This window comes from Triturus cristatus, chromosome 8 (assembly GCF_964204655.1).
Source record: "Triturus cristatus chromosome 8, aTriCri1.1, whole genome shotgun sequence".
NCBI lineage: Eukaryota > Metazoa > Chordata > Amphibia > Caudata > Salamandridae > Triturus > Triturus cristatus.
Window position 1 is genome coordinate 68,721,699 of NC_140591.1, and position 15,869 is coordinate 68,737,567.

General features: G+C 40.2%; 1 protein-coding gene across 7 annotated transcripts in view; it reads right to left on the minus strand.

Annotated features, from left to right (window-relative positions):
• The window catches only part of LOC146801344 (CD276 antigen homolog), a 213,826-nt gene that overhangs the window by 165,828 nt on the left and 32,129 nt on the right, over nt 1-15,869 (minus strand). For 3 of the 7 annotated variants that reach the window (XM_085621002.1, XM_085620999.1, XM_085620996.1), the window contains exon 2: nt 2,350-2,454. In XM_085621002.1, the coding sequence (XP_085477128.1) occupies nt 2,350-2,357 (8 nt within the window). In that variant the 5' untranslated portion in view covers nt 2,358-2,454. Of the gene's footprint in view, nt 1-2,349; nt 2,455-8,084; nt 8,212-8,578; nt 8,612-15,869 lie in introns of all 7 variants that reach the window. The other 4 variants (XM_085621001.1, XM_085620998.1, XM_085621000.1 and 1 more) reach the window with 2 other exon arrangements.

Genomic DNA, 15,869 nt, shown 5'->3' on the forward strand with positions numbered 1-15,869 from the left:
GACTTTTCTTAAAATCCTCAAGCTTTATACTTTGATTAACTAGCTTTGCCAAGGCTTATTTGTTCTATACTTGATTTCTCTTCATGGGAGATTCTGCAATTATTAATTGTTGATTTAGCTTCATGCTAAGTTCACTCTTGCTTCTGTTCTTGAACTTTTCAGGAGTTCCGACTGACATAATGTGTGCCTCACTGTCATAGAACCGGACTTGTTTCTTTATGGAACGCTTTGTATGGTAATTATAATATGCTTTGTACTAACTTAATTTTTCTCTTTTCAATTCTGTAACCTGATTGATATCTGACTAATGAATGAAGAGAACTTTAAATTTTGATTGCAAAATAAATCCCTTTAAAAATACTCACAACTCTCATTATTGACTAAAATGTTTATTTGCATTTGAATAATTGCCCATGTTTATGAAGAAGCTCCCTGGTCAAACGGTGGACAAGATCCATTGCCTTGTGCGGAAACAAGGGTGATGGTAATCAAAGGTGATGGTGCCACATTTCCTAAACTTTCCAAAGAGAGATTACCGTGAGATTTCCGCTCCAACAATATACACACACATATATATACATATTAAAGGTCCACAAGCAAGGGTGGGGCAGGTTGGGGAGTGCATGGGGTATAAAATAAAAAATAAAGCCTGGTAGGAGGGAGAAGGGAAAAATCAGGGCACGAGCGAGAGCACAGCATGAAGTGAGGGCTTAGAAGTATGTGCGAGAAAGAGAAGCACACAAGGGAGAGAGCAAAACGAAGCATGCAGGGGCATTTCTTTGGGGGAAGGAAGTAGCACGCGAGGGACGGGGCTAGAAAACACATGCACTGTCATAGAATGTTCAAACAAAAAGAAAAAAGTAGTTCCTTAAATGTGAGCAGGAGCAGGATACAAATCATTCAGTCAAAATTATGCTGAACAGGCTATGTACCATGGGAGGGGTAAACAGAAGAAGGGGAGGGACCAACACAAGATACACAAGGAAAGATGTTGATTAAAAAGCAAGCAAATAAGAGTGACAAGAAATTCAAAATGCTGAGGTTGGTGAGAGAACGCAGACCAGAAATAGCCTCTAATGAGCACTGAGATCTGGTACGCAGACACAAGATACCGAAAAAGCCAATTCCTCGAGCAGTGTGCAGAGGTAGCCATGAACGCTACCACCAAAAAACACAGTGCAGTTTCAGCTACAGCTGTGATGTGTATTTTTAACCAGTTGTGTTTCCTGAGCTGAAGCTGCAAATGCCACAGGCCATTCGAATGTTGCAAAAGGGATATGAATGGTCAGCTGTTTGGAGGTTTAGATAATCTACTGTCTTGTGGACCACCCTACGCAGTGTGAGTGGGCTAGGGAGTGCCTATTGCAGCCAGTAAAGGAGTGGCAAGTGTCACTTGCATGGCTGTATGTCCAAGTGTTACTCAAGAAATAGTAATGGGAAAATCTGAAGAATGCAGGTAATGTTTAGTTCCATAAAGTGAAAGAAAGTTTGGAAAACAGTATGGTTATAAATGATACCCTTAGCCAGATCACAAATCCAGAGCTGTAGTGGTCCCAGAAAGGGGGTTTGGTGGAAAGAACAATAGTGATGTATATAGGCGAAAGGAGTTGTACCTGAATGGAAAATCAAAGACACGAGACAGGATATCAGGAAACTCTTACATAGAAATTGATAGGCATGGGACAGTTTTCCTATGACTGGGCGGAAGCCAGAAAGTCGAACTGGTGAAGTATTACTTCACTATTTAATTTCTTTGCAATATATTGCTTTTTCTTTTGTATACTTCACGTATGTTGTAATTACTGAACAATAGGGGATGCACTGAATTATTCGATTTTGGAACACAAGTTATGATTATAAGCTCCAGATTGCGTCATACATCTTCGGCATACTCCAGGGATAGGAAAGCATCACCCCTAAATTATTTTATTTTGGAATAAGTTAGTATTAAAACTCCAAACTACTTTGTGTGCCTTTTGCAAGGTGCAGGCATAGGTAAGCAACCCCCTTGTCCCCAGTATATATATATAGCACCAGGACCACAGCTATAGGGCTTGCAGGGAGAGCGGGCTGAGATGCCAATGTGGGAAAAAATCCTTCATGGGCTTGGTCTTTCCAGTGCAGGGACTGACAATTACTGTTCACTGTAATATGCCTCTTCCCTGTTCAAGGTGAGTTATTCTCTCCTCACTAAGTCTCCAGAAGAGCTTTCGTCCAATTATGAGCATGCCCTGCACCTATTAAATCCATAGCACCATGGCTTGCATCGGACACAATGGTATGGTGAACAGCCTCATGTGCAACTATAGAATGCACTCACCCACTCATCACCTCACTTTCACGACCTACCTGGTCATTGTTATTGTTTCCAGAAGGATCCAGGGGTGAGAGACTGCGACCCTGGGTCGACACCGTCAACAGCTACATTTCTGTCTTCTGTTGCTTGTAGCACCTCTGGTGGAGTGGAAGTAAGCAGCTTGTTAAGATACGGCGTGAAGACAACGTGTTGAAATAATGTGTCTTTATTCACAATTTGATAACACCCACGACCGCGGCGTCTGGCAGCTGCAGATCCCCAGCATGAAAGAATTGTTGCTGGGAAATACACAGCTGGCGAACCGCCGCAGAACGTGGAATGCAATTCAAGAAACAACTTGTTTGTCACCGAGGAGGTTGCATGCACGCGCAACATTATTCATAAATACAGTAAGATCACACAGCTTATTGAGTGAAACCGGCCTCGTTCAAGGGTAAAAAGATACTTTTGATGCAAGGGAGACAGATCCTAGAAAGCTGTTGCAGGAAGCACTACCAGAGTAATGAGGCAGAGTCACTACCACAAGGATATTACAGCCCGCCTCTGTGGAGATTTTAGTTTCAGGACGACTGGATCTGCTGCTACAGTGAACTCAGCAATCTAGTCAGCTTTACGGAATGGTCAACAAATAGATCTTGAAGGATCACTTTTCGAAACCTCAGGCTATTTGGGGTTCCTGGGATATGCCCTTCTCCATCATGATGATTGTTAGAACAGAACAACAAAGTAGTGGGCGGGGAGACTTCTGTGCGTGATGTGTTTTTCTGAGCAGCGTGCCGTCAGTGCTACTGAAGAGTGAGGCTGTTGAGTCTAGATTATAAAATATGCCACATTTCTTCCCCCAATCCTCCTCTCAAAAACGAGTGCCATGGCCCACCACTTGCAACCACCCACATAAATTAAGCTCCAGGAGATTGGACACTGGGTATTTTAGATCTGCCTTTCAAGCCAAACAATATTGTCACCTGACAGCAGAGGGAAAGTGGAATATGTGTTGGCCATGACAACTAGGGGAGGGAACCATTAAAGCACTCCACTGGTCAACATGCTTTCTCAGATAAAAAAATAAAATAAAAAAAGAAAATCCTGAAACACTATCTTGTGGAATGCACATCTTGGGCCACCACTCACAGCCTGCTGAAGACAAATCTCACTACGATAAGAGAAGACCACACAGCTTTGTTGCTTCCAGGGATAAACCGTCACAAGGATGGAGACATCATTCTCCAAAGGGCAGCCTTTAAATTTAAAAAGAACAGATTCCCGAGCATTAAAGAGACCAGCCAGTGCAGAGTAAAACCAGGTATTTGCCCAATCCTGAATCGCTAACAATCACCAACATTAGGCGCTCTACAATATTCATTTGTTTGATGATGTCAACGGGGTTTTGAGATCTGTTGTGAGATCCTTCTCTAGTTGGTCCATATAAAGAATAAGCATGGGATAGAGGACCTTTACACAGTTTGTCATCCTAGAATATAGTGAAGGGTAACTTTTACTTACTCTATTCCTGTTAAAACATCCAATTCTGGTCCAGTAGAACCCCATCTAGCTGGTTCTGTTGGACAGAGGCAAGGCAGTGGTGGGCTAGACTGAATTATAAACAAAAAAAAATCAAAAAGGGAGTGGAGAGGGGTGAGGGTAGAATCGTCCTCCTCTAGATACTTCAATTCAACAAAAAGATTCTACCACTAAAAATATATCCTGCCTTGTTTGGAAAATTATATTGATGGTGGTGGGAAAAGGAGTTGGGCCCAAGAGTTGTCCTGGGAAACACAAGATGTTTTTCAAATACCCCTCACACACTAAAAATTCATTCAGAGTCATGCTTCATCATAGGGGTCTCTCTACGGGACGGGGCGTGCTGCGACCTACGGAGACGCGGGAGCACTTAATTAAGTGAAAAACTATGTGTTGTGCAGAGGTGGGAGTGGTAGGGTCAGGAAAATTAGTGGTGCAGAATTAAAAGTTACCTGGCTAGTTGAATTTCTTTTTTTTATTGCCTTCCCTAGCTCTAGACATTAAAAATCGGGAGACGTAGGGGGTAAACTTTTATGAGTTGCCTCCTACTTGGTCAACATGTTTCAAAAGCCATCCCCCTGGCCTTCTCCTCAGGACCATGCGTGATTCCTACTCCACTCACACATTAATTATGTGTCATTCGTGTGCCTAATAATATTCAGCCACAATTCATGATAAAATAATCATGCAAACAAATCAGACCCAGTCAATATCTCTTATAACCTGCAATGAAATAAAAAATTAAAAAAGGAAACAGTAATGCACTGTATAAAACATATCACCATCATGTGGAAAAGAAAGTTAGCGGTAAATACCACCGTGATATATTTTTCTCTCAAATGTATCGAGGTGCACCATACTCATTCTTTAGAGTGGGTGCTGTGCTGCCCAATGCCGATTCTCTAGTCACTTCGTACGTTGGTTAAAAACACGTAAAAACACACACGTCTCACACAAAAAGACCCAGCGTTTTTAAAGAGCATTTTCTGGATATGATGTGAATTTTATAGGTCTTTTCATTTATACGCAGTTGTTTTAGCGATCACTCGATATACATACACTATTTTTAGGAAATTATGGCCTCATGAGCTGTCACGGAAGGGGAGGGCGCCTGTAGTCAAACACTGCAGGAAAAACGATAGAGATTTAAAATTTTAGTTAGTTAAGGTGGTCGTTTTTCAGCTCGAAAAACAAGGTGGCTATTTTTAAAGACCCGCCATAGTCTTTACTCACGTCATCAAAGCTGTACAATCTCCCTGATAATACCTTCTCGTGGCTCCGTGGAACGTCCTATGAGCGTTCGGGGCGTCTATTTAAATCCTCGAGGAAATGAAAGCACGCTAAAAAGGAAAGCAACTACTAGAGTGTAACTTCTCCAAAATGGTCGCCAATCATGTGCTGTTCGGACTAAGTAAATTAACACACTTCCTGTCTCATCGCGCCTCAGTGATGACTTATTATTTTGAATGATGTCAATCTGCACTTGATGCAGGTACCGGATTTATATCTGTTGTAATTGCAAACCAGGGGAAATTATATGTGGTTCTATCTCTTGGTAAACTGTGTGATTACCCAGATACGTGCTCTGATGGTTATGAGAACACTAGAACGCTAGCTGTCCCAAGATGGCCGCCTCCTTTATGCCATTGTGACCAATTGTGGTGGTTCACTTTCCTGTTTTGTTTTTCCTCCTTGATATGTCGGTATTCAAAAATATCTACATTGAAAACGATCTGTGTGTGTCCCAATCAATACAATATAGTCTTTACATCCTCTATATTGGGCCTGGTAAAGTGATCTCCCTCCTCATAACTTTTTGTGAGAAAACAGAGTCTGAAGGACATTTATAGTTGGCCCCAGGGAATTTCATCATTCAGGCCTGTGTCATGAGTCTTTAAGTGGAACACCCACCGCTGTTCTTTTTCAAAAAGCTCTCTCTCATTAGGGACCTGTTCAATCACTGTCCAGGAGATTTCATTATGTGTGTGTCCTTTTTCTAGAAAGTGTGAAGCCATTTTTGTAGTGTTCTTCTTGCACTTGATATTACTCTTATGCTCCCCTATTTTGGTCTTTATTGGACGTGTGGTCATGCCTATGTACTCCATCAGACATGGACAGGTGATCAGGTACACAACATTCTTGGTGTTGCATGGTGTGAATTTTCTCTGCTCCCACCTAGTGCCATTGCGAAAAAAGATTTCTTTGCTCTTTTTAATCTACAGACATTGCACATTCCGCAAGGGTGGTGTTCCTTGATTTGTGATAGTAATGTTGTTTGTCTCGTAGGTTCACTTTTACGTGGTCTGGTGTGCACCACCTTATGCTCTGATGCTCTTTCCTCTCCTGTGGGAGAAGATTGGTTTCGGGAGGTTAATTCCTCCACTGTTCTTCAAGATATGCCAGTGTTTATTGACAATCTTTGTTATCTGGTTGGAGTTGGTATTGAAAGTGGTAATGCAAATTGGACGTTTTTCTTCTTGTTTTGGGGGCAACGGTTCTAACAGGCTTTCCCTGCAGTTATTCCGTGCTCTTTTGTAGGCCTGTTCAATCTCTTTTCTTGGATATAACCTTTTCTCCAGTTTCTGTTTCAAATCTTCCGACTATTGTTTGAAGTCAGTAATTTCCATGCAATTTCTCCTTAGGCGTATAAATTGGCCGTAGGGGAGATGGTCGCAAAGGTGTCTTGGGTTGAAGCTTTGATATGATAACAAGCAGTTTTTAGAGGTGGATTTGAAATGTCCAGTAGTCACAAGTTTTCCTTCCTAGTGGTATTTATTCAGGTCGAGGAAGACTAATTCCTTTTTGGAAACGGTGCTGGTGAATTTCAGAAATTCGTCCTGATAGTTAAACCAAGCGATGAAACGTTTGGCTGTTGTTTCATCCCCATCTCAGATGATCAGTATATCATTGATATACCGTTTCCATATTATTATATGGTTGCGGAAGGAGTTGTCAGTATCTAAGATCTTTTGTTTCTCAAGATGGTGGACATACAGGCCAGCTATGCTAGGAGCATAAGTGCTTCCCATGCTGGTTCCGTGTTTCTGGAGGTACAAAGTCTTATTGTACTAAAAAAAAAAATCTTCTTCAAAGGCAGATTACAACACTCCATGATGACATTTCGAGGTGTCTGGTATTCCCAGTCTGTATCAAAAAGCACTTCTTAAATGATAGTCAAGGTTTCTGTGGTAATGTGTAGAATTGCTTGAGGTAGCTGTGATGTAATAGAATCACAGCTGTGACAGAATTCTAAATTGAACCAGTATTGGAAGTGCAAGCTGAAGGTGGCTGTATGTTTATCTACTCTTGAATAAACCTACTCTAATCTCATCATTTGAAGTGAGTGGATTACTACAAATTTGGCGATGAGCGATCTTGTGCAGAGGACAAGTGGCCCAACCTTCACCTCTGGAACGCCACTAATTGGAAATTAGTGCTATTGAAGGATTTATTTTCCATCTCCATTCAACTGTAAGTCAACTCTCTTCTGTTCATTAAGGATTCCTTTAAAATAACTCTCATTAAGAAGAAGCTGACTAAAGGAACATTTTGGACTTGTTTGTACTTTTAAAACTAACCGGTTCACCAATCAACAATTTCCAAAGCTATTAATTGACTCAAAGTCGGATTAGAAAGTAGCTTCTATATTTGGTTAAGTGGATTGAAGAGATAATATTTGAGCTTTTATGTCAAAGAGAACTGCTTTCATTGTGACCGTCTAATGCAGATACGCGTTGCTACGACAATTATATTAACTAAATGCAAACGGGTTTAACAGTAAACAAATTCAACGTGGAGATTGCGGTTTGTATTTGTCTAATGCCCGTAGCTAATGAACATCAGCGTGTATTTGTTCAACATCCTGAACAGAGCTTAAGACATTCTTAGAGGCGGATGACAGATAGAGTGTGCTCTCTAAAGTAAATGAGAACGGAAGATCCTGTTTAAAGATCCTGTTTAAAAATATACATAGTTAACGTCAACTGTGCCTGAGTTTCCAAAAGTAAACATGTAGGCTGAAGCATCGAACGATGCTCGTGCTCACTAGCGCGAGGGACGCTGAGCGTGTGGGTAGACGCATGCAGTTATAAAAGTAAACAAGCTCACGTTCGCTGATTAAAAAGCGATTTGCGTTCTCTAACTAAACAATCATTTACGAACGAAGCGGTTACAATTGAAATGTGTACTATTCACCCACGGAGTCAATTACTAATGTTTATGTTATAAGTTGGTAAATGAAACGTACCTTTGGGTAGAAGTTTGTAGCTGAGAGATGTTGAATCTTCTGGAGGGATCTGTGTGTAATGGAGCTGAAACAAAGGAAGGACTATCCTAGTCTTTAGGCAAAAGGAAAAAAGGACTACTTTGGATTTCTGTGGGAAGAGAGGAAAGACTAATCAGAGAGTTCCAACTACATTCATTGAAGAGATATATATTAATTATTTTAGTCAATTGTTTTAATTGAGTATTTTAATTAATTATTTTAATCTGTTGTGTTAAGTTTTTATTTTAAATTATTATTTAATCCTTTATTAATCTAGGCTGCAAGAATGTCAGACGAATCCATGTCAGCACCTCCAAAATTTTTACCAGTTCCAGGAGAACCTACCATACCGTGGAAAAGTATTTTTTTCACTTATTTATTAGCGATAGGGGGAGATAAATACGGCCCTGTAAGGAGACAAGCAATACTTTTACATCATCTGGGAGTGGAAGGAAGAAGAATATATGATGACTTACCCGAGATTTCTTTAGGTATGGGAGATAGTCAACCTGTAAACATATATGAGATGTCACTTCAAATGTTGGAAAAACATTTCACACCGAAAATTAATGTCATTTTTAAAAGACACAAATTCTTTTGCAGAGTACAAAAGGCGGATGAAAGTATTGTGTCATATGTGGCATCCTTGCGAGGTTTAACTGTAACATGTGAGTTCCAAGCTCTTTGTGATTCCTTAATAAGAGACCAGATAGTCAGATGTACAAATAACAGAAGGGTAAGAGAAAAATTATTGTCAAAGAACCCTACTTTGGAGAAAGCTATCCAAATCGCTAGGATTATGGAGGATACTGATCACTGGATAAAGGAAATTGATAAAGAAAAGAATATTGCTGAAAATACAGTGGTGGTAAATGAAAAGGATATATCTGCAGAAGTGAAAGATGTTAAAAAAGAATTCAAAAAAATGACAAACAAAAGTTATGGGAATGTTTCAGTTAAAACAGGAGAAAGGAGGCCCATAATTTGATACAGGTGTGGTTGTCCAGGGCATGTAAGCTCTAGCTTTGCATGCGGTGCAAGAAATGCTACGTGCAGAGTCTGTGGAAAAAGGGGTCATTTGGCAAAAGCCTGCAGGTCAAAAGGAGGGGGAACAACCTTTACAACGCAACTTTTACAACGCACTACACTTACAACGCATTTTTTACAACGCACAATCCATTACAACGTATGACATTACAACGCATGACACTACAACGCATTTTTAAAAACTACCTTTACAACGCATTCCATTACAACGCATACTACCATTACAACGCATACCATTACAACGCATAATATAGTAATTTTTACCCCTATACTATCCAACACTTACCCTACTATTGCACCCCCTGGAGTTAGAATAGTAATTTTTACCCCTATACTATCCAACACTTACCCTACTGTTGCACCCCCTGGAGTTAGAATAGTAATTTTTACCCCTATACTATCCAACACTTTCCCTACTGTTGCACCCCCTGGAGTTAGAATAGTAATTTTTACCCCTATACTATCCAACACTTTCCCTACTGTTGCACCCCCTGGAGTTAGAATTGTAATTTTTACCCCTATACTATCCAACACTTACCCTACTGTTGCACCCCCTGGAGTTAGAATAGTAAATATTACCCCTATACTATCCAACACTTACCCTACTGTTGCACCCCCTGGAGTTAGAATAGTAATTTTTACCCCTATACTATCCAACACTTACCCTACTGTTGCACCCCCTGGAGTTAGAATAGTAATTTTTACCCCTATACTATCCAACACTTTCCCTACTGTTGCACCCCCTGGAGTTAGAATAGTAATTTTTACCCCTATACTATCCAACACTTACCCTACTGTTGCACCCCCTGGAGTTAGAATAGTAATTTTTACCCCTATACTATCCAACATTTACCCTACTGTTGCACCCCCTGGAGTTAGAATAGTAATTTTTAACCCTATACTATCTAATACTTACCTTAAATGCAATTTAATATTATGCGTTGTAATGGTATGCGTTGTAAAGGTAGTATGCGTTGTAATGGAAATGCGTTGTAAAGGTATTTTTTAAAAATGCGTTGTAGTGTCCTGCGTTGTAATGTCATGCGTTGTAATGGATTGTGCGTTGTAAAAAATGCGTTGTAAGTGCATGCGTTGTAAAAGTGTGCGTTGTAACGACATACATCCCAAAAGGAGGTGTGCAAATGACAAGCGTGAAGGAGGTAGAGAAAAAGGAAGATGAAAATGAAGAATTGTTTTTGACTATAGATGGAATAGAATTGGATAAACATCAAAGTATAGAAGGAATAGATAAGAGTGGTCTAGAAATTATTTCAAACATTGATAATTATATGAATTTAAGGAAAGAAAGTACTGAAAGTTTAGAGAAACCACATTGCGAGATCACTCTAGGAAACGGAACAGTAAGACTATTAGCGGACTCTGGTAGTCTTTTCACTCTCATTTCAAAGGAAGCATTCCAAGAGAAATTGAATGGAAAAATGAATGAACTTTTACCCTCTGATGTAAAGGCAGTGGGGTATGGAGGTTCAAAGATCAACATTTTAGGAATGCAATGGATGAGTATCATCTTCAAGAAAAATGGTGTTTATGGAAGAGTCTAGGTCACTGATGAGGGATCGAATTTGTTGGAATGGAGGCATCAAAGAGACTTAAACATTAGACTTCATCCAAACGCTGTAGAACTTGTAATGGCCATTGAGTCTAATGTGGGGAATGTACTTTCCAATGTTAATACAAGTAACAAATGGGGAGAAATGTTGATGGAAAAATATTCTCATGTATTTACTGAGAACTTAGGTATGTTGAAAGGGTTCACACATCGCATTATTTTGAAGAGTAATGCGAGACCGATCGTGCATAAAGTGAGGACAATACCTCACATGATGAAGGAACCACTTCAGAAAGAATTAGACAAGCTGTTAGAAGCTAAAGTGATCGAACCGATTGAATCATCTGAATGGTTGTCTCCAATAGTTGTCGCACAGAAGGATGGTAACAAAATTCGGCTATGCATTGACTTAAGAGACCTTAATAGGAATATTTGGGTAGATAGACAACCTCTACCACACATTGGGGAAATGTTAAGTATGATGGGTGGGGGGCATGTCTTTAGTGTGTTAGATATGTCCTCAGCTTATCATCAGGTAAATTTACATCCTGAGTCTCGTCCATTAACTTCATTTGTGACACCTTTAGGAGCATTTCGATATTGTAGGATGCCATTTGGGTTGGCATCAGCTTCTGCTGTTTTCCAGCGGATAATGCAAAACATATTCAAAGGTATTGAGAGGGTACTCTGTTTTCAAGATAATATAATGATTGTTGGAAGGTCATTTGGTGAACATGATGAGCTTATGGAAGAAGTTTTACAAAGGATCTCCAAGTGTGGGTTAACAATAAAAAAAAGTGCCAAATAAGGTTGGGGATAGTCAATTATCTTGGTCATCAAATTTCTGCTGAAGGAATAAAACCGAAAAGTAGTATTGCGAAGGCTGTCAGGGAAGCTCATTGTCCCACTAATAAGGAGCAGTTGAAATCGTTTCTGGGCCTTGCTGAGTACTGCTCAAAATTAATTCCAAAGTTCACAGATTTGGTGGAACCTATGAGGCTTTTATTGAAAAAGGGAGTTATGTATGAATGGAATTCGGAGTGTGAAAAGGCGTTTGACGATGTGAAAGCTTGTCTTTCTAGTGCACCATCATTGGGACATTTTGATACTAAGAAGAAGTCTATTATGGTTAGTGATGCAAGCAATGTTGGAATTGGAGCTGTTTTGTTGCAGGTATCAGATGGGAATGAAAGAATCATTGGATTTGCTTCTCGTAGGTTGCAAGGTGCAGAGAAGTCTTATTCGACTATAGAAAAAGAGGCACTTGCGTGTTGTTGGGGGATGGCGCATTTTAGATTTTACTTGTGGGGAATACCTTTTGTTGTGAAGACTGACCATAAGCCTTTAGTTCACATATTCAAGGGTGGTCGGGGTTTGGATGGTAGTGTGACTCCTCGAATATCAAGATGGTTATTATCTGTTTTGGACTACAATTTTGTTGTCGAGTATGTGCGTGGGAACAGAAATGTTATCGCTGATTGTCTCTCCAGGATTCCAGTTGAGGACGATTTGTGTATGGAGATTTTAGATGATTTAGTTGTTGATGTGGAAGCTGAATTTGCCATTAGTCAAAATGAATGAAAGGAGGCGATGGAAACGGATAATGAATACAAAAAATTTAAAGAATTCATTATTAATAGTTGGAATAATTCTGATGAGACAGTATTACATAAACAATATTTGTCAGTAAGGGAAGAACTAAGCTTACAAGGAAGTAAGGTTTTGAGAAGGAATAAAATTGTTCCACCGACTTTGTTGAGATCAAGATTGTTAAGAATTGTGCATGAAGGACATCTGGGTAGGAGTTTGACTAAGCGGAGATTAAGGGAATCTTTTTGGTGGCCAGAAATGGAGAAGGATGTGGAGGATTTGGTGAAAGAATGTCATGCATGTGGCAATAGCGACAAGATAAAAATTACAAGACAACCTCCTTTGAAATATATAGAGTTACCAGAAAGACCATGGGAAAAATTAGCATTGGATGTATTAGGTCCAATTAAGAAATTAGGGAGCAGTAATCGCTATTTGGTAGTGTTGGTAGATTACCATAGCAAGTGGTTTACGTGTAAGTCTATGGGTGAAGTCACCACTGCTAATGTAATCAAATTTCTGAAAGAAGTTTTTTATGGAAGAAGGCGTGCCTAAGACACTAGTGACAGACAACGGTGTTCAATTGGTATCATCAGAAATGAGTAGTTTTTTGAGTAGCCTTGGGATATCCCATAATAGGGTTGCCTTATTTCATCCACAGGCCAATGGACTTGTGGAGAGAGTGAACCGTATTGTGATGGAATGCATCCAACTTTCGCTAGCAAATAGATTGTCATTGAGGGATGAGTTAAGAAGGATGAAGTGGGGTCATAGAATTACGCCTCATTCGGTGACAGGTATTTCTCCTTTTATTGCCTTGAAGGGAAGGGAACCAGGTAGTCTCCGATGTGGCTGAGAGACAAAAAACAGGTTTGGGTGAATAGAGATGGAATGAAGTTAAGAGCACGGGAGAGTCAGTTGCGTGGTAAGTTAGGGTTTGATCACAGGAAAGCTGTTAAGGAGATAATGTTTCAGAAAGATGATTGGGTCGTGATAAGAAGGTTTGGGTTCGTGAAGAAAGGAGAGAGCAAATTCTCTCAACCCCACAAGGCGATATCTGTAAATGGTTCTGTCGTTTTGTTGGATGATGGTAAGGGGTGGAGTGTTGGAGATCTGTGTAAGGTATCTCACTTATAAAACGTTACAAAAATCTCAGTAATAAATGTTACGATAGTATTATGAAATGATCCATGTATAATTTGATAATATTTGTAGTTTCTTATTTCATTGTGTAAATGTTCTTCAAATGTTGGAATGTCCTTCAAATGTTTTCAAATGTTTTTATTATTTATATCAGGGGGAAGATATGTGGTAATGTGTAGAATTGCTTGAGGTAGCTGTGATGTAATAGAATCGCAGCTGTGACAGAATTCTAATTTGAAGCAGTATTGGAAGTGCAAGCTGAAGGTGGCTGTATGTTTATCTACTCTTGAGTAAACCTACTCTAATCTCATTATTTGAAGTGAGTGGATTACTACAGTTTCGTTGTGAGGAAGGCTGGTGTACCGACTCTCCACATCACAACTGATCAATAGTTGATGCTGGGGGTCAAAAGGCATTTCTTCAAGAAGTGTCAGGTCATTCTTTGTATCTTTTAATTATGTTTAGGTTTTTTGTACGAGGGGTTGTAGGTAGGCGTCTGCAAATTTTGAGACGGGTTCTAAAATGGATCCTATTCCTGAAACTATTGGGCGGCCAGGTGGAGACTTCAGATCTTTATGTATCTTCGGGATTGTGTAAAAATAAGGTGTCCTTGGTGAATGTTTGGTCAGGAAATCCCGTTCCTTTTTGGATATCCATCCATGCGCCCGAGCTTCTTCCACCATGCTTGCTATCTGTACCCGTATTTGTTCAGTAGGGTCCTGGTCTAGGATTTCGTCATTTCTTTGGTCTTGAAAGAGGCATCTGCATTCATGATCATATTGGTCAGCTGACTATCACAATTGCACCTCCTTTGTCTGCTGGTTTTATGACCAGGTTGGTATTGTTCATCAGTTCCCTGATGGCTTCTCTTTCTTCCTTTGTGATGTTATGAAAAACTCGATTGGTGGTAGGGTCCATTTCCTCTAGTTTTTTCATTACTGCTTTTTCAAAGGTAAGCAGTTCAATAGGTAAAGTTGAGTTTGAGGGGGTGAAATTTGATTTGTGTTTTAAACCCGTGTCCCCATCTTGTTTGTCCGTTTGTTCATCGTCTTTGAAGAAGACTTGCAATGTCAGTCTCCTCATGAATGCTTTCATTTCTTTACACAAAAGGAATTTATCCATATTTGCAGTTGGCACAAAACCTAGTCCTTTTTCTAGAACCCTGGTCTGTGCATCTGTAAGGGTAAAATCTGTTAGATTCACCACTAGATTCATTTCCTGTTTGTTGAAGACCCGGTCATGCTCCTTGTTGATACTCTGGTTTACTCCTCCTATCTCGGCGTCCAGTGTACATTGTTTCCTCTCCGGTTTCTTCCTTTGTTCCTCCTTTTGCACGACCCTTAAAAATGAGTCTGCTCATAATAGGGGAAATCTTGGGGAGGGTAGTTCCAAGGGTGGTATGTATGCTCCTTGGAGATGTTCAAAGGGGGAGAGGGGGCAAAGGTGTGTGTTGGATACATAGGTGGGCCCTGATAATGGCCCCAACCTCTTGGTCCATGGTATGTTGGGCGCCTGTTGTAACTTCTTGCCCCCTGTAATCTTGGACTTTTCCCACGGCTGGAATCTGAGCTACTCGATTTGGTCTCTGATGAATCATCATCTGTTGTCATCTTTTGGACGCTTGCCTAGGGTTCATAATCTTCTCTGGTATATGGATATACCTGTAATGACTGAAATGGCTTGTGTCCTTTTTAGGCCTCGCCTGACACAGCGCTTGCGCTGGTCTGGCGAGACTTATTGAGAGGGCTCCAAAAAGTGCTACCAGGCCAGCCTAGTGCCATAGTGCATGTGCGCGGGCGCGCGCCGTGCTTTATCCGCGATTACTTTTACTTTCGCGGCCGCTTGTTTTATGCATCGAGGTTTGTATTTGTGTTAACGCGTTATGTCGTGGCAGCTTTTAACTCAGCACGATATACTACAGTGTGACTACTCCACGGCTCTGAAACAGCACAACAGACCGAAAAACCGATCGTCTGCCGTCATACCGGGTAGGCATGAGCAAACAGGTTTCTAAATAAAATAACTCCACATTTCTTTGTGACAAAGGATTGCACATTTCAAAGAAGTTCCAAATGCCGATTTTGTGCTGTAATTACTTGCCAGGTAATACTGCTTTGAAATACGAAACATTAGCTTTTGGGCAGAGTCTGTTACCCTATGGCACTTACAGTGAATAGTACATTTAAATCCAAAACATTTCCCTCATCGAGCGTTTCCTCAAAGGTGTTTGCACTAGTGATTTCATCTTACTACCACCTGTAGCCTTTTTTTTTAAACATTGTTTTTTTACAATTTATATTTTGCTATTCACAACACATGGATTTACACCTATAAAAGATTTACACACAGATTTTGAGTGGTCAGAGTCTTAAAAGAGGTGCTCATGTAGACTTTCTAAGGTGGGAATGCCATGAACA